We start from the raw sequence: 22,759 nt of genomic DNA, 5'->3' as shown, positions 1-22,759 counted from the left end.
CCCGAAAAAAGCTTCACAGCATTAACACATTTATACATCTTTAGTAACGCCTTTATTCTGTGCATGTGTTTAGGTGAGCCATCGGCAGTATGTGTTTCTGATGCAGCTTCAGCGCACCATCAAATCCCTGCAGCAGACACTACAGCAGGATCTGGAGAAGATGAGCTCCAAGAGAGACCGCAAGGATCCTTCCCACCATCCGGCAGATCGCCAGCCGTTTACCGTCTGCTTGGGCCTCCTGCTCAAAAGCGCAGAGGTGTCCCTGCTCCTGAAGCCCATTCCGCAGCCCGAGGGTTCAGGATCTCCTCCAGGCTCGGAGCTGTCGCCCTCAGAGAGCCGAGGAACTCTGGAGCCTGCGAGTGACGCGAGAGACGGGGGAGAGAAAGGCAATGAAGGATCTGGCTCAGAAGGTGGAGGAGCCAAGCAATCTTGCACTGTAGACCAGCTGCTATGTGGCGATGGCTTAGAGGTAGGACCCATGCAGGTTCCTGCACCTCTCGTTCCCGCTTCCACTTCAACTACACATCCCGACTTGAACCACAAAACCTCAGCGGAGGAGAGGACTCCAGCTAGAAGGACTGGGAGGGGGAGTTCAGATGAAGGTGGCGAAGTGCTGATGGATGGGCTGTCTGGAGGTGATGATATGGGATCTAGGTTAGACTCCAAAAGCCAACCATGTGACCATCTGCCTGATCCACTCAGCAGCAAAGACTGGAGCGACAAAGACAAGGCTGCAAAGATGCCTCAGTCAATATCCAGGTATTCAGTTTGTCTCACGAATGCTGTTAGTTTCAACAACAGAGTCATTACTAATACGTTAAGGCAGAAGTGTGCTGATTCACCATTTAGACTCCGCTGAGATAAGCCAGTAATTAGTTTTGTTTATACACTTCAGTATCACAAATTTGCAGAAGAGGAATCGCTCTCCCAGGAATCAGATGCTCACAGTACAGGCTGTGTAAGCATATTAAGTCAGTGCTGAACACCAAGAGATAAACAAAAAAAAAATTATTAAGGATTCAACAAAGCATAATTTTAATAAGGTTAGTCTGCTGATGATTTTTTTGATTAACCAGTTAATCTTTGTAGAATCCTTTCCTGTCGGGAAAGCCTGTTAAAGTGGCCATTACAATGTCAGCATCCTAACTAATGTTGTACAGATGCTTGTTTTATGCAACCAAGGTCTAAAGCCCAAATTTAATACCATACAAGCGCTTGAATCACACCCATAAAAAAACCAAAAACAAAACAACATATCCCCTGAAAGGTTGTCTCCTTGTGTTATTACTTTCATCACTCCTGCTGCGTTTGGATCACTCCCTGATAGACCTGACTACTCGTTCATGTGCATTTGAGATTTGCCCTGGTTCTCATTTATTAAAAGTGACCTTGCAACCTAAATGTAACTTTGCAGGGAGCCAAATGTTACCGACAGTTCAGGACATTCTCTCTCAGGCGTCAAGATGTTACAGCAGGACTCTTTATTAAGAAAAGGATGCTCCCGGTTGTGTTACTGTCTCGAAGTGCTTCCTTCAGTTTGGATACTTGGTTCTCTTTTGTGCTGAAGAGTGCGCTTGTAGCTGGAAACGGAGCTCTCGTCACCAGGGAGGAAACGGTGAAATTGCAAATATGCATTTGTAGATCAGATCATGACTTCCATGAAGTAATCCAAATATAACGGAGGGACTAGAAGCAGTGCAGCATCTCGCAAAAAGAGGCCCTTGAAAGTGACAACAGGCAACTTTAAATTGGGATATGTTTGTTTTTTATGGGTGGAGTTCTAAAAAGTTTTGATTCAGTTTTATTCATACAATGCCCAAATAACAGCAGCAGTTGCCTCAAGGCCCCCATGAGCAAGCACTTTGGTGACAGTAGGAGGGAAAAACTCCCTTTTAACAGGAAGAAACCTTCAGCAGAACCAGGCTCAGGGATGGGCGGCTATCTGCACTGATCAGTTTGGGTGAGACGAGGAAGAGTAATCAAATGTGTAATTGGGGGGGAAAAACAAACTCAAACAATCTTAATGTTTGAAGCTGAAATCTTAATTTCCATATGATCTTTAAAGCTTGAAATGTAACACTTAAACCACTTCCAGACTAGTTCAGCCTTCAATAAGTAGTCCAGAAATGTTCAGCTGATGACTTGATTTCGGTGACAGAAAATTAATTGACAGCAGGGTTATTAATTAATGAACTGATCAAGTCATTTATGTAGGAAAAAGGCTAAACAATCCCTTTTTTGCTCACCTTTATTGTAGATGTATGTAAAAGTTTAAAGTGGTTACTTAGGTGACCGTCATATGAAACTAGTTATGCCTTTTATAAGAGAGAAAGAAAAGAGCAATGGATTAAAATATGGGGAGCAGGAGTGTTTAGGCACAGTACAAGACAACTATACTAAGTGCTGAGTGCACCCTTAGCTGCAAACATCATGTCAAAGAACCAAATATCTATTAGATTTTATAAGTAAACCAGCAAACATATTTTCTAGTAGATGATTTGCACCCTGTTTAAAAAGCGTTGCGGTGCTGTCACATGTCACAGTTGTCAGACTTTTGTTAAATGACCCAGACAGATTTTTCAGAAAGCCCTCTGTGCCTCGCTATCATTGACCTACATGAGTCTTTCTCACTAATTTCACGTCTATTCCTGAACACAAGAGCTGTGTGTCGAATTCCCACATGAGTGCTCGTCAGTCTGAATGTTCAGTCTTCTCACATCACCTGTCTCACTCTCTGAATGTTGGCCGGCCACGAGCTGCTGTGTCTTTTCTTACATGTGTTTTCTCATCTGCCGTCTGTCGACATTTGGATGTTCTGTGTCTTAACTCATTCACTCCCTTTTCTGCCTCTTGACCTTTGCTTTGACCCATGCGAGGTGTGCGTATGTGTGTGTGTTTTCTCTCTATCAAGGAAAGGAAGTTTGTCTGTGGTTTCTGATCTCCTCAGCTGCTCAAACTCCAGCAGATCCACCTCCCTTTATTCCATGTCCAACATGTAAGCCACTGGATCTGTGACTAGCTGTGCTAATGAGGGTGTACGTGTACCCTGTGTGTGTCCTTGTGCTTGTAGTCTGTGGATGAGTTCAAATGCAAATGTGTATATGTGCATCCCTGTGGGCATGCATTTGCATGAGCGCATGTCTGTATGTCTTAATTTTTTTTTGCCCCTCTGTTTGCTGTCTATTTGTTAACCCTTCATGTTAGAGATGAAATGGGAAGCTCTTCCTTTGTGACAGTTTTTTTTTTTTTTTTTTTTCCCCCCAGCCTTGTGTTCTCAGTCTGTCGGGAGCAGCTTTATTTTTTTGTCTGATCTGAATTTTTCTTGAGATTATTTCTGGCGCTCTGGCGAGGATAGCACACTTGGTTCTTACATGACCTTAAACAACACTACACAAAGGAATGAAGCGATATTTAATTCATGACTTGTCGAGTAGGCTCTGTCAGCTCAGAGAGAGCACTGTGGTGTCGGCTAGTGTCGGCATAAAACAAACTCCTATCAGATGTGATGAAATAGTTTCACTGGACTCCTTTTTTATGTCATTGTTACTCAGTCTGTCATAACTTAGAATTAATTGCATGCATTAAAATTATACCTCAAGCAGAAACAGAGTGATCGGAGTGATTATGGTCACTACTGTCACACTTCCTCATGCGCCCGTGTATGTGTGTGTTGTAGTGGTCGTTTGATGCGGGATCGCTCCCAGTCCAGTTTCTCTGTGTCCTATAAAAATATGAAGAAGAGCCCCTCTCTGCAGTCCCTGGACAACATCTCCATAGATAGCTCCCTGATGGAGGATGGAGACACTTACAGCCTGCTGGATAGAGGTAAAAATATCGTTTAGTTGCACTTAGCTCAACCATTTTATCCTGACCTTTGGACTTCTTATGTGCTTCACGGAGTAGAGAATATCTCCGCAGGGATCAAGATTTAATGATTTGTGTAGATGTAGTTGCAGCTTGCTGTTTGGCCATAAGGTGGCAGCATTGTGCTGGTTGTGCATTGGTGAACTGGATTACATGAGAAAGAAAAAAGTTACACTAATGAATACAAAACATGATATACTATACTGCATCAACAAAATTTAGGCCAACAATGCAGAAGCTGCGTGTGGAAAAAATAACTACAGCCTTACTGCTTCCATAGGAATTAAGAGGGTAAATAGTAGGCAGGTGCTGCTTATCAGATGCACTTGATTAACTGCTCATCAGTAAGTGTGACTACCCTTGTAAAAGCAGAGGTTTTGGCAAACTGGGAAGGGTTATGGGCATTTTTTCACACAGTGTGAAGTCCATCGTCTTACACTGAGTGACTATTTATAAGTAGGAAACATTCAACACAGTTGCCAATCTTCCCAGGAGTGGATGATGTAACAAATTCACCAGAAGTTCAGACCCTGCAATGCTCAGATAACTGTAAAAACCCAAGAGCTACATCTCAGACACTACAGGCCTCAGTTCATGTCTTAAAATTTAAAGTTCATGACAGCACAGCTAGAAAAAAGACTGAACAAGTACGGCTTGTTTGGAAAGGTTGTCAGGACAAAGCCTCTTCTCTCTAAAAAGAACATGGCAGCACAGCTTAGGTTTGTAAAAGTTGCATCTGAACAAAGCACAAGACTTCTGCAACAATGTCCTTTGGACAGATGAGACCAGAGTGGAGGTGTTTGGACATGATTCACCGCCCTATATTTGGAGAAAGCCTGACACAGCATATCAGCACAACTGCTGGGTGACGATTTGGGCTTGTTTTGCAACCACAGGACATGGGCACCTTTTGCAGTCATTGAGTCCAGCTAAAGCTTGGGTCATGCTACAAGATGATGATTCCAGGCAAAGTAGCTAATTTACAACAGAATTGCTGAAAAAGAAAAGAATAAAGGTGCTGCAGTGGCCTCAACCTGACTGAGCTGTGCATTAACAAATGCCTGCAAACTTCAAGGAACTAAAGTAGCAGTGTTGTTAAAAATGAGTTGCCAAAATTCCTTCTTAAGGACTTTGAGACGCTGATTAAGTTGGACAGAAAAAAGTGAGTTCAAGTTATTGCTCTTGTAGGTGGTTCTGCAAGCTATTGAATCATGACATACACTTAGTTTATAACAGATCCTTTTTCTTATGTGTTATGTAAAACCTTAGAGTTGAACACAGGGTGTATGTTTCTCTTTATCATGATCATAAATGTGTTTACTTGTCTGTGTGAGTCACATTTGTATTCCTTTATGTACTTTGCAGACGACGTGTCCATCTCAGGCTTCAAAGACGTCATCAGTGAACAAAGCACCGCAGAGAGCGCCATCGAGGCGCCGACTGGTCAGGAGCACGAGGGAGGAGAGTCCCCCGACTCTGCCAGCGCAGCATCACAGAGCATTGACGAGCCCACCAAAGACACAGTAAGAAACAGAGAGTGGTTTTGGGATGAACAATTAAAAGCCAGCTTGCACAGCTTATTCGATTTTTTAAATATGTATTCCTCACCTCCAGGTGTCAGTGCTGGTGTTGAAGGTGCAGTCGGTGTGTGTGGGCATGGAGGCCATGGGCGAGAGCACAGCCGTGGCTCTGGAGGTGGGCCAGGTCACACCCAGCCAGCTGGGAAATGTCAGCCTCAGACAGTACCTCAGCAACCGCAGCCTGGGTAAGAAATGCAAGTCGGCTACGCGCATGTTTTAAAGTTTTATCTGAGAATGAGCATGAGACAAACAGCTTTTCATGTGAGCTCTAATTATTTTTGAGTGTTTTTTATTTAAATGTTACAAATGCCAAACTATCACATGAATATTGCCACATTAAGAGTTGATAATTAGCAAAACCAGTGCTAATACATAAAATTGTGTGCACCTGTGTTTGTTAGTGGATTTAGACTCAATCCAGCTACAGCTTTTTTTTGTGGCTTTTTATCCATTTTTTTCCTTTTTTTTGAGGAGGTGGAGTGTTTGACATTAGAGAGTAAGAGAAATCATTAGGACAGAGAGAGGAAGGAACATGTGATAAAGGTCCTGGAACAGACCGTCAGGATACTGAGGCAACACCTCCTGAGATTAAAAAAATAACGTTGTTCACATTTGAAATGATGGGGTGAACAGCAGCTTACATCAGGACATCCATGTTTCTCTCTCAGCAGATGCCAGTGAAAGCAGGAAGGTGATATATAGAGAGTGTGTGGGGGAAAAGACGTTTGTTCTCAGTTACAGCAGTGATTTATTGATCATTTAAGGCTTTGAGTGCTTCTCAGATTTGAGAATGAATTGCCATCCTTGGTGGAGTTTCTGGGACAAAGCCAGACATTTCATGGCATATCCCGATGTGCCCCCCCCTCGCCCTTTTTGACCCAATATAGCGATTAATGAGAACACAGAAAAATGATCGGTGATGAATGCAGCCTGAGTCTGAATCCACTTATCTTCTCAAGTGCACACACACACACTTGCACACTAACAGCCCACCACTACCACCACCCCCTTCACCTTTTTCATTTACCCTCCATAACTCCCCACAGGTATGGTGTGTTCAGTACCAATACCTGCACAAAGCAGCCAAGGTAACTGCTGTGTGTTAATACACCATCTGTAGCCTAGCGTGCATGCTTGCATTGGTGCCTCTTTTTCCATCTGTGTGTGTGTGTGTGTGTGTGTGTGTGTGTGTGTGTGTTATGGTTTGCAGGACTTGCTCAGTGGCATGCGCTGCAGATGCAGACGGCGTGTGTTGCAACGCATGAGGAGTGTGTGTTTGCTCCTTTTTTTAGCAGCAGCAGGGGGTGCTGATGTGGTATTGTGTGTGGGTGTGTGGCACTTAACAGAGGCTAAATGTGACGGTAATGGAGTGAGTGGTCCCATTATTTGCAACATTAGGCCTGCAACCTTCAAATCTACACACATTCGTGCCATATTTAGGGTAACAACTACTTTTTGTGCCGACAGCTTTAACCCCAAATCCTCCCATCCTTCCTCTTCCACCTAATTTGCCCTCTCTCTTTCCATCTTCCCCTGTTTTTTTTTTTCTTTTCCCTCCTACTACCTCATCTCTCCACTGCAGCAGACTTTGCAGTTTCAGTCCAGTGATTCAGGCAATGAGAGAAATGCCAGCTTTACCCCTCGCCTCCTCTCCTTCTCCTATCTCACAAAAGCTATCCTACCTCCTCCTCCTCCCCTCTTCCTTCTTTGTTTCCCTCCACCTTCCTTTTTACTCTTCCCTCCAGGTCCTACTCCATCTTCCTACTAATCCTCTGTCATTCACCCCTCCCTTTCCTTCACCTTTCCTTTCCTTCATCTCTCTCCCTCTGTAGGCCACCCCCCCTCCTCCCTGTCTTATCACAGTCATTCAGTTCTTGGCTGCTGGCTCCCTCGCTCTCTCTCCTCACCCACTCCCATCTTCCCTCTCTTTGCCTCAACCCTGGCTGCTCAGGATTGAGGGAATATGCAATTTTATCTGAGGAAAAGCTGGCAGAATTCGGCGTGTGTGTGTGTCTTTGAGTGTTTTTGCTAGGCGTGCAGTTGCCCTACAGTATTAACCTTCTCCTGACTGTCCTTCAGAGAGCTTTTGAAAGGGAAGTGACGCACTTCTCGCTGTCATAATAAAAAGTGATTTCTTTAAGTGGCCATTTTCATGCCTTGCTAGTGTTCCTATTGCGACTCTCTCACCTGTTCAAAAACTTGTCTGTATTCGTGCGCTTGCCCAGTGAACGTCCCCCTTTTGTGTGCTGACGTAAAACAACTCCTTGAGACTTTTCTCACTTCACGTGTGTCTTCTTTCTCTCTCTTCTCATTTTTTTTGTCTTCTTTACTTCTGTTTCTCAAAAGAAACAGCAAAAAAAAAGAAAAATAGGATTCTTACAGTCACATTTTATAGTTCCTGTAGTCATATTCAAGTCATTCAGGGGTGAAACTCTTTTTTTCATTAGTACACCAGCAAACCTTTTTCTTTTCAGCTCCTTGGAGCTTAGATTTGCTGGGTGTCTTATTCATATAAAGAATAAAAAATGATTAAATGAAAACTTTTACTTGGATTTTCCACCAAACCCTCGAGTCCCCAGTCTTTGGAAATAATTAAACATTACAGCTGCAAAGAGCCGATGGGACTGTAAAAGATCTCCTTCAGCCCACCTTCTTCTTAAATCCTTCCGGCTTCTTTTCTTTCTTTCTTTTAACTTTTTGTTCAACTCTGTCTCCCACTCCTCTTTCTGATATTATTCTTCCTCTGTCTTTTCATTCATCCCACCTCTTACTTTGAGCTTGTGTAAACCTGATATTAAAATTCACCCTTTATTTAGAAGAAGTAACTGTGATGACCTCGAGATGTTTTTGACACATTTTAAGAAGTAAGGAACGTCCTTAAACTTCACTGTGACAACAATGTAAGCATATTAAACTTTATTAATGTGTTAAACGCACTGCTCAGCTACAGCATTAAAACAATCTGCCTAATATTGTATAGTTCCACCTGGTGGGTGTTAGCAGTGGATCCTTTTCATGATGTAGTTTGTGGGATGACGCCTCCATGGAAAGCACTGATGCTCAGATTTGACTGAGGGAGATTTGAGGGTCAGTGCTCAAAGCTCTTTGTCACATTCTTTTTCTGCATTGTGACATGGTGTGCTTGGTCAGCTGTAGTGTTTTGGTGGGTGGTAAGTGACATCCACATGAATGGTAGCACCCAAAGAGTCTGATGATTCTTGATTTCTGCTCCAGCATTTGGATGGCAGGGTCAGAATTAGCATAAACAGCAAGTAAGCATGGATCCATCCTGCCTTGTATCAACAGTTCATGCAGCTGCTGGTAGAGTAATTGTTTGGGGAATAGTTTCTTGGTGCATTTTGGACCCCTTAGTATTAACCGAGCATCATTTAAACACTAAAGCCTTCCTGAGTGTTGTTGCCGACTATGTCTGCCCATAGTGTACCGACTGTTTGATGACTGCTTGCAGCAGGACAACATGCAATGTCACAAAACTCATTTTAAACTGGTTTCTTGAGCATGAAAATGAGTGTCCTTTACTCAAATAGCTCCTACTTCCATCCACTTGATAAATCCGCAGCAGCTGTTTGATGCTGTCATGTCAGTATGAACCAAAATCTCAGAGGAATGTTTCCTGCACCTCGTTGAATCTGTGCCATGAAGAGTTAAGTTGTTTCTGAAGCCAAAAGTGGGTCTAACCAAGTACTAGAAAGGTGTACCTAATAAAGTGACTACACTGATGTTGAGAAAAGGGAATAAAAAAGGAAAAAACAGATTTTGGCACCATCTGACTTTATTTCTCTGACATAAATTTGAGACCAGTGTTCATAGTTGGTTCAAAAACATCTCGAGATAAAAGTTTGCAGTCAGCTAATATCAGCTGATGGTTTGACCTGATTACACAGAGAGATTAAAACTGTCCAAATCTTGAATTAGACAAGAAGTGGAATTTGCTTCCTGTCAGATTCCTGCGCACTTTCAAAAGACACACCAGCCTTATTTCATGTTGGGTGGATTTTTAATGTCGGGTGTATTTAAGCTGACTTATCGCTTGTCCACGCTTCACAAATGTGACGTTGATGTTAACAGCTTATGTCTCTTCCTTCCCAGCTGGCGGCGAGACCAGCTCTGCATCCATCCAGGGCCTTCACAGTCCGGCGGTCCGGGCTCGGCTGGAAAGCGGGCCCTGGGCCGCCGCCCACTCCCCGTTGGCTGAACGTAACGGCTTCCTCCAGCTGCAGCTTCACGATTACACGGCAAGCTTCATGATGTCCTCGCTCCGCAACCTTGCCCTTTTCCTGGAGGATGACTCGGCCTCACAAGTGCTGCCCATGGAGATCAGCATCAGGGACACACACATTGATTTAAAGGTGAAAAGACTTATTTCAGTTTCGTACTTTGCAAAGTTTGTGTTTTACCCCGAGGTTACTGTTGCAGAACACTAACAGAACTGTTTCAGAGAGAAACTTGTCTCATTGCTTCAAATCCAGTTCTATTAATGGAGCCTATAACTCACTGCCGCAGACTGAAGCAACTTCTTGTTACCAAGTTAAATATTTTGAACTGTGGCCTAATTGGCATTTGGATTTGAACTAAAGGTTTAATGACACAGAAAGAAAAGGCCTTTCTACTCTCTGTTTGGTTCTTTCATGGTCAAAGAGCCTTGCTGTGGAACTGATTTGAGAAAATAGATGTGGACTAAACGTCTCCCTCTTTCTGTCTCTGGTACACTCCATCCCAACAACATGTGCTGTGTCTCCTACAGGATGATGACCCTCGTGATAATCCCGACTCAGAGCCCTCGCCCATCACGCTGCACATCGACAGCCTCATCATACACAGAAGAGACGATGGGTCTTTCTCTATAGGAGGTGCCAAACGTGCACGCGTTTTCATCTGCCAGATATTTCCACCTCCACTCTAGTGCTGATTCACTGCAGTTATATAAGATGACCTATTAAGTGCCTTTTTAAAGTCCACGCTCGCTGCATCCACACATCCAAACTCCCTCCTTTTCCCTCTCTCTTCCTCCTCACAGTGGACAGAGCAGGAGAGGCCAAACCCAAGAAAGCGGCCTCAGCGACTGACAGCTCTCTGAGTCCAGTCCCTGAGACTGTGGGCGGCATCTGTGGTGTTTCAAAGGCGACGCAGACTCAAGCTCCGCCTACCAGCCCCCCTCCATCTGACAAGGAGATGGTGAGAAAGACAGCAAAACACAGTGGAAAGAGAGCGTAGAAGCAAAAAAACCAAACAAACACCACATGTGCAAACAGTGTTGATGTTCATGTTTTTGTTCTTCTTCATCATCATTTTCTCCTACAAACAGCTCCAAATGTTTCTTTCTGACCATTCTGGAGGCTGAAGCATGTTGTGCCAGGTTTTGCTTTGGTAAAGCTATTCCAGTTCTGTTTGGCTTCAGTTTCTTTCACAGTGGGAGTGATATTTAGAAACTTAGGAAAAGCTTTGCATTTTCAGCCAGATCTAAAATCTACTCAATACTTATTGTCATTGCCACCAAAATCGCTAAATTACCTTTTAAACTTTAGCCCACGGTGAGGGTCTGTTTGGAATTACAATACTGTTTAAAAGTCTTGAGCCTCTCTGCATTTATTTTGCTGGAAAAATGTAAATTAGGTGCAGCAATTTATTGACCACCTTTATTCTTCAGCACAGCCTGAACTCTCTTAAGCAAACTTTCTTGTAATTTCTTTAAGTAGTCTTCACAAATAGTTCTCCAGGCTTCTTGAAGGACATTCAAAGCTCTTCCTTGGATATTGGCTGCCTTTTGTTTCGTTCTTTGTCAAGATGATCCCACGCTGCTTAAGTAATGGTGAGGTCCAGGCTCTGGGGAGGCCAGTCGCTGAATGATAGTGTTTTTCTGTCCTGGTATGCTTTTATTGTGTGTTTGGGATCATTGTCATAATGAACCCACTGTCAATCAGGTGCTTTCCAGATACAGATATTGGATGGTGAGACCATTTCTGATGAAGCTTCAGTGAACAGTAGATGGATCAGCTGAAGGGTCAGATGCATCTCTCAGGTCCTGTTTCAGGTCTTGACTGGATATTTTCCTATTTCTTAAGGAGATGATGACTTTCATATATATATAGATAGCTTTTTTTTTTTCTTCCCTTTTGTCCTCCACGTTTTCAGGTTCCTCAAATTTTTTTAAAGACACACTGCACACTATGCTCAGATACACTGAGCTTTTAGCTAATAGCTCTCTGGGGATCACCTTGTAGGTGCAAAACTACTGTTTATGAACAAATTGTGTTTTTGAAACTAGATGCTAGTAACAAAGAGTCTAAATGTACAATTTTAAATGGTCTCTGTGCATTGCTTCTATTGCTCAAGACCGCTTTGAAATATTACCACAAAATCTGTCTCTTTGCAAGCAAAATGTAAAGAAATGAGGAATGACTCAAGACTTTTGCATCATACTGTAGGCAGCTAAGACCTATTGTCTCATCTGGTTTTTTGGTCACGGCTAAAAGACAGAAGTCATTATGTGCAAAAGCCACACTATAGTTCAGTGGAATCAGACATGAAAAGCCCCTGAAACTGTTCACTGTAGCCGTTGCTTGTTCTTCTTCCTCTTTGTGGTAAAACTTGCTGCAGTCGGTATGTTTTCTGTTCAGCCCAACTTTCCAAACAAGTAGTATTTCTCTTAAGTCTTCATATAAGCAGCATTCCCTGGGGGGGTATAATATTAAGCCTACAGATGAGACACGCGAGACACCTGAATGACTTCAGTTTACCTGTAGGGAAACTGAGACTGGAACGGTTGGAGCTGGCTGATTAACAGCAACTGAACTGCTGAGAATGTCGGCGGTCAATGAAGAATGAAATGTTCCATATTCTGTATGTGGGGCAGATTGTGATGTTTGTTTATTTCTTCTTTCAGATGCTGATCGAAGAGAATGAGTGTTTAAAGGTGGAGCTTTCCCGGGCGAAGATGGCGCTGGCTGAGGCTCAGATGGAGAAGGACTCGCTGCTTCACCGACTGAAGAACCTCAAAGTCAGCACCAGCTAGACCGCCACTCTCTAAGACCCTACAAGTCTCGCAAAATAAGAAGGAAAAGATGTTTTTGTTTTGTTTTGTTTTTTTTAAACTACAGCGGCTCCCTTTTCACGAGCCACCGCGTGACTTCAGACTTATACGAATGAAACAATCCTCAGTCTTTGAAGACTCTGAGAAAACACATTTTTACACACTTGTCGTCTGTTTTATGTTTTCCACTCTGGATTGTGGACAATTCACACGTTTGCAGCGCTAAGAAGGATAAAAAGCGCACCTGTGTGTGTTTGTGTCTCTGTGTGTGTTTCTGTGAGACAGCAAGAGGACGAGATTTCTAACTTTGGTCGTGCCTACAGAAAACCATTCCCAGAAACCTGCTTCTGTTGTTCAAGTTTCAGTTAAAAACAAGCATCCCAGCTTTTCTTCAGTGAGCTTCACTCAGACCTGTAGGCACGAGGAACCGCTGAATGTCGTATCTTCGGAGGAATGTCTTACTTTGCACTGCGCTGAAATTCGATTTGTAATCCAGCGCTTTCATATTCAGAGGGGAGCGACGAATCATGTTCCTGCTCGTCCTCACAGCGTGTACAGTGTATATTGTACAAGAATGTGAACACATAACTATTTTCTACAGAACTTTGAATGATTTTGCAGTGATTCAGTTGAATGAGTGTGTCTCTCAGTGAGAACAAGCATTTCTTTACAAGTAAAGTGTGAATTTCCATGGCTTTGACACCAGTCTGTTCCTCCCCGCCCGCACCCATTCCCATTTATTTTATTTTTTTTAATTATGTGTAAATAGCTCCTTAACATGTGCTGCACTTTTAAAACTGGGGCAATGTAAATACAGCAATCAGAACTGTGAGAGAAAAGTTGAGCCGACGAGTAGAGACAGTGGAAATAAACGTCCACTCTGAGAAAAGAGGAAAATTAGGGCACCTTAAAGCTGCCTGATTACTTAGGTATGCGTGTGTGTGTCTTTATGTGAATTTTCTAATCTGCTATCTAATGTAATTTTATTTTATTTTTTTTCCGTGGACGCACAAAGACTATATCTGTTCATGTGCCCATGCCTCATGCTTGTGCGGCTACTTTAGGGGGAGTGACTTTTCTAACAGCACATGCTTCGGCACAGCACAAAAGGATAGTTCTTGGCGTCTGTGGATTCGGAACATTAAATCGGTCTAAAGGTGCATTTATCGTAGCCTGTGCTCTAGCCTGGCCCACTTCATTTCAGAATGTTTTTTGTTCTTTTTAATTTAAAACAATGTTTTGGTTTGTTTGGTTTCCTGAAACAAAGCTAGTTGCTTCCACGAATGAGCGATTCAGACTTGAAATTAGATTTTTAACAGAGATGTCTTCATAAAGAGGAATGTTTTACTTTACATCTGCTTTATTTTGGCCCATTTTTCCTAGCCTTTTTTTTTTTTTTTTTTTTTTGGGAAAACTCTATCTTAAAAAAAGAAAACAAAAAATACACAAGTAATAATAAGTTGTATTTTGTCTGTCAAAGCTGCTGAAATACAATAATAAAAGGTATCCGACTGAAAAAGTTTCAATCTTTCTAAGTGTCAGGTGTGAAGTTCTTTGCACACATCTTTCTTCTCGCCTCATTATCAGACTTCCTGTGCCTACGTCTAAAGCTCATTACTGTCAGTAGCTTAAAAATGCGCAACGCAAACTGCCATGAACAAACAAAACACACTGACGTTCTTTGGTCTGTGAGCATTTGTCAAAAGTTTTGGAAGAAGACACAAACGCTGAGCTATGTTTTAAACTGTTTTTATAATGTTGAATATGTTGATCTAAAATATTAAGATCAACATATTCACCATTACCTCATTGCTTATTAGTTGCATATTCATTCTTTATTAAACTCACTATCAATCCCATATTAATTGCTTACTCTATTTGGCCGTTAAATAAAAGTTTTCCTTCATAGAATACAGTGTTACCATGCTTTGCTCTGTCTGGGCCTTATAAGGTGGAGGAACCTTGAGAGTAGATATTTCCTTTAATAGAGCTTAAAAAACAACAACCCACAGCCTATTTTTATGCAGCTAAACTACAAGCATTAAGAACTCTAATTTCAGTCTCTGACTGTTTCTGGCTCAATGGTGAAGTTTCTATTTATTCCCTGGCCCAGAGGGTGTGCATGCAACATGATTATGCTTAGTAGGGCATTATAATTGTATGACAACTATGTAATAAACAAATAGAAAATGAGCACCATAGTACAAAGTTTTACCAAACGTTAACTCCGACTCTTTAACACTGCATTAACCTAACACTGTTAGAGTAGGATAGTTTGAACGCAGCAGGGGCAGAACGATGTTTATATGTACGCCTCTTTGTCTTATCCCTTGTCAAACAGTTGTCGTCTGTAGCTTCAGACTATTATGAGGCTCTCTCTTTAGCTACCAAACTTTAAAAGCTGGGCTTTAATCACTGCTGGCTAATAAGAGAAAAACCACATTGGCTGATTTAATGCTGGAGCTTTATAGTTTGTTTGCTTTCCTGTGAAAACCTAAGAAACTGTCTAAAATGTGCAGTTTCTCGTGGTCTTTTAGTGCTTCAGCGATTTCTGCTATTTCTACACTTTATCTCAGCCTATACAGGAGCACTAAATATTCCATTTTTGTATGTGAAAATGTGCTGTTTTTGCAACACAGCCATATATCTCATACATCTACAATTTACACAGCAGCAGTGTTGGCCTCCTAAAACCCACCAAGACACCGGTGACCCTTCAAGGGTCAAAGTTAGGTTAACGACTGCCCCTTTTTGATTGATTCTCACACAAACTGAAAAGGCTTTTAACAAAATGTATGTGACTTAATTTGAAAGGTAAACTTTTGTAGGTCCTAAAAAAAATTTGGTTGGATGAATACAACAGGCACACTGGTGTCAAACGTATCCAGCATGTTTATATGCAGTTTAAGTGAAAAATAACAAATTAAAAACACATAAAAATTAATTCTGACAGCACGACCACAACATAACTTACCTTTGAAACTTCTATTTGAAAGCTAGATTAATGAACACTTTTAAAACTGCTATATAATATATATATATCTAATACATATATATATATATATATATATATAAAATACATATATATATATAATTTATATATATATATATGTGTGTGTGTGTGCGTGTGTAAGAAATACTGCTAAATATTGAAGCGTGGAGGGTGAAGCTCTTTAAATAAGAGTGCAGCCACTTTGTCGGCTCAAACGTGCTGCACTGAAGCGCTGCAGCAGAGCGTTTGGTCTTTGTGAACATAAATGGTCATGACATTTTATGGCTGGAGAAGTGCAGTGAGTCATAGAAGGACATTAAGTGTTCAAGTGTCTGTGTGTGTGTGTGTGTGTGTCTAAGAGACAGAAAAGTTCTGCTCTCCTCTGCTGTTTACATACTGCAGCTTAATGTGTCTGTGATGACAGCTACGTCACAGTGCAGACCCGTTTATGTAAGCAAAGCGTACACGTTCACTTATATACTGCAAGTGTGTGTGTGTGGAGCAGAGTACAGGGACTGCCAGCTCCATGTGCGGCAGAATTGTGGGAAATAGGATGAACGAGAGAGGCATCAGGTTGAGTCTCGGCTGAGTGCAAAGTGCAAAATCTGTGTCCAACACCCAGTGTGGCTGCAGCTGCCTCTTCACTGTTTCATCCTCTGGTTTTAGTTCAGCGTTGGAGCGATCCTGTGATATTTTACAGTGGCTTGCAAAAGTATTCGGCCCCCTTGAACTTTTCCACATTTTGTCACATTACAGCCACAAACATGAATCAATTTTATTGGAATTCCACGTGAAAGACCAATACAAAGTGGTGTACATGTGAGAAGTGGAACGAAAATCATACATGATTCCAAACATTTTTTACAAATAAATAACTGCAAAGTGGGGTGTGTGTAATTATTCAGCCCCCTGAGTCAATACTTTGTAGAACCACCTTTTGCTGCAATTCCAGCTGCCAGTCTTTTAGGGTATGTCTCTACCAGCTTTGCACATCTACAGACTGAAATCCTTGCCCATTCTTCTTTGCAAAACAGCTCCAGCTCAGTCAGATTAGATGGACAGCGTTTGTGAACAGCAGTTTCCAGATCTTGCTACAGATTCTCGATTGGATTTAGACACCAGACAGGTCAGGGATAAAGTTATTGAGAAATTTAAAGCAGGCTTAGGCTACAAAAAGATTTCCCAAGCCTTGAACATCCGACAGAGCACTGTTCAAGCGATCATTCAGAAATGGAAGGAGTATGGCACAACTGTAAACCTACCAAGACAAGGCCGTCCACCTAAACTCACAGGCCGAACAAGGAGAGCGCTGATCAGAAATGCAGCCAAGAGGCCCATGGTGACTCTGGGCGAGCTGCAGAGATCTACAGCTCAGGTGGGGGAATCTGTCCATAGGACAACTATTAGTCGTCCACTGCACAAAGTTGGCCTTTATGGAAGAGTGGCAAGAAGAAAGCCATTGTTAACAGAAAACCATAAGAAGTCCCGTTTGCAGTTTGCCACAAGCCATGTGGGGGACACAGCAAACATGTGGAAGAAGGTGCTCTGGTCAGATGAGACCAAAATGGAACTTTTTGGCCAAAATACAAAACGCTATGTGTGGCGGAAAACTAACACTGCACATCACTCTGAACACACCATCCCCACTGTCAAATATGGTGGTGGCAGCATCATGCTCTGGGGGTGCTTCTCTTCAGCAGGGACAGGGAAGCTGGTCAGAGTTGATGGGAAGATGGATGGAGCCAAATACAGGGCAATCTTGGACGAAAACCTCTTGGAGTCTGCAAAAGACTTGAGACTGGGGCGGAGGTTTACCTTCCAGCAGGACAACGACCCTAAACATAAAGCCAGGGCAACAATGGAATGGTTTAAAACAAAACATATCCATGTGTTAGAATGGCCCAGTCAAAGTCCAGATCTAAATCACATCGAGAATCTGTGGCAAGATCTGAAAACTGCTGTTCACAAACGCTGTCCATCTAATCTGACTGAGCTGGAGCTGTTTTGCAAAGAAGAATGGGCAAGGATTTCAGTCTGTAGATGTGCAAAGCTGGTAGAGACATACCCTAAAAGACTGGCAGCTGTAACTGCAGCAAAAGGTGGTTCTACAAAGTATTGACTCAGGGGGCTGAATAATTACGCACACCCCACTTTGCAGTTATTTATTTGTAAAAAATGTTTGGAATCATGTATGATTTTCGTTCCACTTCTCACGTGTACACCACTTTGTATTGGTCTTTCACCTGGAATTCCAATAAAATTGATTCATGTTTGTGGCTGTAATGTGACAAAATGTGGAAAAGTTCAAGGGGGCCGAATACTTTTGCAAGCCACTGTATACAATGATAGTGTGCAGGTTTAATAAAAAAAAACTGAATTATTATAGAAGCATTGTAGTATTATAGAAGAAAATGGGTTTGGTTTGGTCTTTTTCAAGAGGAGCATTTCGATTTCAGCTTGTGCCGTATGCAGTGCCACGCAGTCTATTGTTTTCAGTCATACTAATGGCACCTCTTATGAGGAAGGAAATGACAGTCTGCTGGTAGGTTCACTACTTTGAACAAGATTAATATAGACTCTTCGGCCACTTAGTTAGGTACATCAGCTAATTACAGAAAACTGAGGCTGTATTTCACACAGGCTCACTAAAATCAGACAATAAGAGATTGAAAAAAGTTTCTAAGATCAGAGCATGAAAGTATTGCCATCGTGACTTGAATCAACGGTTCAGACTGGTGGTGATTTAATGGTGTGAGGGATACTTTCTCAGCACACTGTGGGCTCCTTAGTACCAACTGTGCATTGTTTAAACACCAAACATACCTGAGTATCTTTTTATGATCAGTGTACCCATCTTCTGAAGGCTGCTTCCAACAGGATGGCACCATGCGTGTCACAAAGCTCAGATCATCTCAAACTGGTTTCTTAAACATGACAATGAGTTCGCTGTGCTCAAATGGCCTCGACAATCACCAGCTCTCAGTCCAACAGAGCATCTTTGGGACATCTTTGGAAATTCACATCATACATGTGCAGCAGACAAATCTGCATCAAAACATAATAAAAACACAAAACATAAATAGGATGTTTTTTTCTTCTATAAAGAGAAATGTTTGGGGATTTTTTGTTTTGTTTTTTGTGAAAAGCAGTTTATGTATGTATTTGGCACCTTAGGGCCACCATACATTTCCATCAGCCTAAGCTTCTACATGTTCACAAAGTAAACAGCATGTGATCATGACGACATGTGTTTTTAAATGATTATTTCGCATCTGCAGACCTAAACATTACTGGGATATGTATGTCACATCAATACTGTATAATCAATAATAGTAACCTAGAGGCCATCTGTGCAAGCAGAGGCTTGATCCAGCTCTCTCACTGAGCAGCATCATGTTATCACTAACATGTGGGTGCGAGGATGACAGTAATATCATAAGTCTGTGCGAACAAAGAGCTTTTTTTCCCCCCACCGCTGCAGAAATGTGTTATTGCTGACCTGATTTCAGATCAACAGGTGACACGCAGGACCTTAATCTGAATGCTGCCACAGCTGGAAACGTGTGGAGCGAGCACACGCAGCCTTTGAAGCCTCAGCAGCTGCTGAGGGTGTATGTTTCTGTGAAATATAATCAGGTTATTAAAAAATGTAAAAATAAAACAAAAACATTTGGATAATTTGGGGGTTGTTAAATATTAAATTCTTACCTAATATACTGAAATTCATAAAAGCTGACTTGTAGTTTACTGTCATCTTCACATAGATGTGAAAAAGTAAACTTTTATTTGCTCCAAGGTTGACTAATAAAGAAAATAATAAATGCATATTTAAATTATTCTTTAATTTCAAGACTTTAATCATTTGAATTGCCTACAAGCGCTTAAAAAATTCCGAAAAAAAAAAAAAATAGTACAGCTGCAGGTGGAGCGTTTAAAGGCAACATTTGCTTCTAAATTCCAATTTAGCAGCAGAGTTGGCGTGAGGCAGGTCCAAGCTTGCATCGACCTGCAGAGTGGGGGCGCAGTGGAGAGGGTGGAGGGAGTCTCAGTTTCCCAGGCTGTCACATCAGCAAACATAGACAAATCCCTCCTGTGCATTCACACAAACTCTGCTCTAGCATGACTGCGGGATATTTTAGGAGCTCACCTGCTTCTAAATCTATTCAGCAGTGACGAGACTACACTGTCCGCACAGAGGAGGAGTGCGCATGTGCAAGTGTGCCAGAATAAGTTAGAGGTGTGAGAGCGGCAGCGGCTGCTACAGCCGGTGGCTGCGGCGAGTGTGACTTTTTAAAGATCCTAACAAAGGCATAGCCTCCCGTTGGTGCTGTAGCATCGTCATCCACGCCCAGACTGTACAGTAAGTCTGCCAGTCAGGTAACCCGTGGTAATAGAGGAAGCACAGCAGGAGTACTTTCAAAATAAAAGCTTAGCTTCGCATAAGGGATAAGGGACAAAATCTAATTAGATTCTTTTCAGTACAGGAATAGCATAATGATTTTAGCTTATTTTATCTCCAGAGTGTTTATTAGTAAATGGCACCAGAAGCAAAAATGATTTGAAAGATGGCTTCTAATTAACAGCCGATTACCCCAGGGGGATCCAGTACTCCAGGGGGGCATGAAAAAAACATTACTAATTTAGCAGTAAATGTGTTTGGGAATAAGTGCAGCAGAAGTAAACATGGCTCAGAAAGAGCCAAAAAGATTTACAGTGAAATAATAGTGATTGAATGAATTCTGCTGCTTTGTTTAGGGTGTGTAGTCATATTGAAAGCTAAACAGCAATTTGCTTTCCTAAATACTGTTATAAAGTATCTACTAGGCCTCAAAATTACGGTGGCTGGGAAGTGCGGTTTTTTAATTTGTTGCAATTTGTTGCCGTTTTTTAATTTGTTGTGGATTCTTAATTTGTTGCAGTTTTTTAATTTGTTGCGGATTTTTAATTTGTTGCGGATTTTTAATTTGTTGTGGATTTTTAATTTGTTGCGGTTTTTTAAATTTGTTGCGGATTTTTAATTTGTTGCGGTTTTTTAATTTGTGGCGGATTTTTAATTTGTTGCGCTTTGCACTTCCCAGCCACCGTACAAAATAGATGTAAACACGTGGGTATGTATTCATACCTACCTAACCTGAAATTATATCCCTATAATGTCACTATTTTAGCCCATAACAGCATTTAATCTTCTCGATTTGGAGAAGGTTTTTGCTGGCTTCCAGCATTATCTGGATGCAGAATCACTCAAGTGTGAGATGTAGAGGGATTTAGGGTGAGAATAAAAAGAGGCACCTAAAAAAAAGTTGTTTTATTTTGTAAGCAGGAAAAGGAAGCCCAGTGTTTGACGACAGGTGAGTTGACGTCGAGGTTCAGGCGACACAGAAAAGCACCGGGCAGTGCGCTTGGATCGCAGGAGAGGAGTGCTGAGCGCAGCGGGGTGAAGGAGAGCTTGTCGTGGCGGCGGATGGAGTTTCACCTCCCGGCTGTTACCGGCAGGAGCGTCAGAGACGAGAAGCAGAGGGGAGTGAGAGTTGGGAGTCAGAAGGAGTTTGTTTTTCCTTTTTGTTTCCCCCCCTCTTTCTTTTAAACCCTGGTTACTCTTCACTTCACACTTCAGGGATTCGCTCCGGTTCTCCCCGCTGCTCCTGATTGCCCTGCACCGGGGAGAAGTGCAGGGAAGCGGACCCGTGCATGCCCGTGAACTGAGGAGAGCAGTGCACGCCAGAGCTGATCTGCAGCATCAGTGACACCTATTTCCACCGTGCAGCAGCAGCATGCAGTGAGAGGAATCCTTTCAGATGCTTTCCCACACCAGACAGTGAAGAAAGGTGTCGGGGGTGGGGGGAAAGGAGGCGTATATGGGAGATTTGTTGGATTTCTATTTTCTTGTCGTTGCAAACTTGTGTCCGGGATGGGGAAGGAGCAGGAGCTGCTGGAAGCCGCCCGGACTGGGAATGTCGCCTTGGTGGAGAAATTGTTAAGCGGGAAGAAGGGAATACTGGGGTCAGGCTCCGGCTCCATCCCTCTGCCCAACCTACTAAGGTAAGCAGCCTGCTTGAATTTGCTTCCCATGACCGCTACAATGTCCGGAGGGGCGGGGAACCCCGGAGGGGGAGGGCTGGAGGGGATTCCACAGGGTGGAGGGGTCCACTGTAAAAATTAGGCACATTTTAGCTTCATCTCAGGTCAGTGCACGAGAAATGAGCCAAGAAACCGCAGCTCCAGTCAGCCAGCCCTCCTCTGAGCTGCAGAAAAAGACCTCCGCACTGAACACTGTGTCAGCTGCTCGGTACCACCACAGGGCTTCTCGGAGACAATAGGGGTGTTTAGGGGGCTCTTCGTGTTCGGTTGCAAAACCCTGCGTGACACAGGAGGGAAAGAGGAATGTTATGCAAAGTCCAGAGACCAGCATGTGAAGCAAAGTGCACTTTTAAAACCACACAAACGGGCAGCAGGCCAAATCATAACTAGACACAGCACCCTGTTATCCCAGGCAGAATTTGTCAATATGTGACAGTTTAATGGGGAGTCAGCTCCTGTCCTCTGCTGATCCCACGACTGGGTCGAGTGTTTAGAGGGAGAGAGAGAGTTCCACACACTGAGAGAATGGAAGTGTTTGTAATTTTCAGTTCAGTCTGTTTTATATATGTTTTTGTGCAGCTATGAGATATTTCCTGGAAAATATTTATTATTGCTAAACTGATGCCGGTGTGGTGTTTATATAGCACCATGGCTTTTTTTTTTTTACATGATGCTGGGAAGGCCTGACAGCCACAGCGTCCAAGTTGGCTTTGAAGCTGCTCTGCAGCATTCATGTGCTTCTTTGTGAGAAGACAAATGGTAAACAAACACTGGATCCTCTAACAAAAGGGGATGTGGATTTCACTCGAACTGGCTGCTTCTTCAAACACGAAGAGGTATGTGAGCAGTGTCAGGAAATGCTGTTTGTTGTCAGGTTAACAGGTGGCACTGTGTTCCGAGGCTCCATATTTCGCCTTGCAACCTTGAATGATGCATAACAGGTAAATTCATTAGTTTCGGTATCCTGGGGCGTGATCACATTGTAGCGTGAAACTACAACCTTTAAATGACCCCCCCCCCTCCCAAAAAAAGGTTTAAATCTCCCTTCCAGAGCAACTGCTGTGGTTATTATTGTCCTCCTCCTGCCCCTGCAGCCGCTCCCTGCTCGCTTTTCGGGCCCTGGCTGAGCCAGGTGATTAGGAGATCAAAGAAGGGGGGCGTTTGGGAAGAGTACAACCTCAGGCTTCCCGAGCA

At 42.7% G+C, this 22,759-nt stretch overlaps 2 protein-coding genes across 7 annotated transcripts in view; both read left to right on the top strand.

Annotated features, from left to right (window-relative positions):
* bltp3b (bridge-like lipid transfer protein family member 3B) overlaps positions 1-13,701 on the top strand; it is a 32,555-nt gene extending 18,854 nt beyond the window's left edge. The window contains exons 15-24 of one of the 4 annotated variants that reach the window (XM_025899880.1): positions 74-759; positions 2,912-2,995; positions 3,677-3,825; positions 5,230-5,387; positions 5,479-5,629; positions 6,491-6,532; positions 9,555-9,814; positions 10,210-10,315; positions 10,483-10,640; positions 12,349-13,701. In XM_025899880.1, coding sequence (XP_025755665.1) covers positions 74-759; positions 2,912-2,995; positions 3,677-3,825; positions 5,230-5,387; positions 5,479-5,629; positions 6,491-6,532; positions 9,555-9,814; positions 10,210-10,315; positions 10,483-10,640; positions 12,349-12,477 — 1,923 coding nt within the window. In that variant the 3' untranslated portion in view covers positions 12,478-13,701. Of the gene's footprint in view, positions 1-73; positions 760-2,911; positions 2,996-3,676; positions 3,826-5,229; positions 5,388-5,478; positions 5,630-6,490; positions 6,533-9,554; positions 9,815-10,209; positions 10,316-10,482; positions 10,641-12,348 lie in introns of those variants that run through there. The other 3 variants (XM_013271196.3, XM_025899881.1, XR_002056846.2) reach the window with 3 other exon arrangements.
* Positions 13,702-20,848: 7,147 nt separating this feature from the next.
* The window catches only part of anks1b (ankyrin repeat and sterile alpha motif domain containing 1B), a 255,384-nt gene continuing 253,473 nt past the window's right edge, over positions 20,849-22,759 (top strand). Inside the window, exon 1 of one of the 3 annotated variants that reach the window (XM_003444938.4) lies at positions 20,849-21,526. In XM_003444938.4, coding sequence (XP_003444986.1) covers positions 21,396-21,526 — 131 coding nt within the window. In that variant the 5' untranslated portion in view covers positions 20,849-21,395. The remainder of the gene's footprint in view (positions 21,527-22,759) is intronic. The other 2 variants (XM_005451590.4, XM_013271197.3) reach the window with 2 other exon arrangements.

This window comes from Oreochromis niloticus, linkage group LG17 (assembly GCF_001858045.2).
Source record: "Oreochromis niloticus isolate F11D_XX linkage group LG17, O_niloticus_UMD_NMBU, whole genome shotgun sequence".
Taxonomy (NCBI): domain Eukaryota; kingdom Metazoa; phylum Chordata; class Actinopteri; order Cichliformes; family Cichlidae; genus Oreochromis; species Oreochromis niloticus.
Note: the sequence above shows the minus strand (reverse complement) of the source record. Positions and strands in the feature narration are given on the sequence as shown.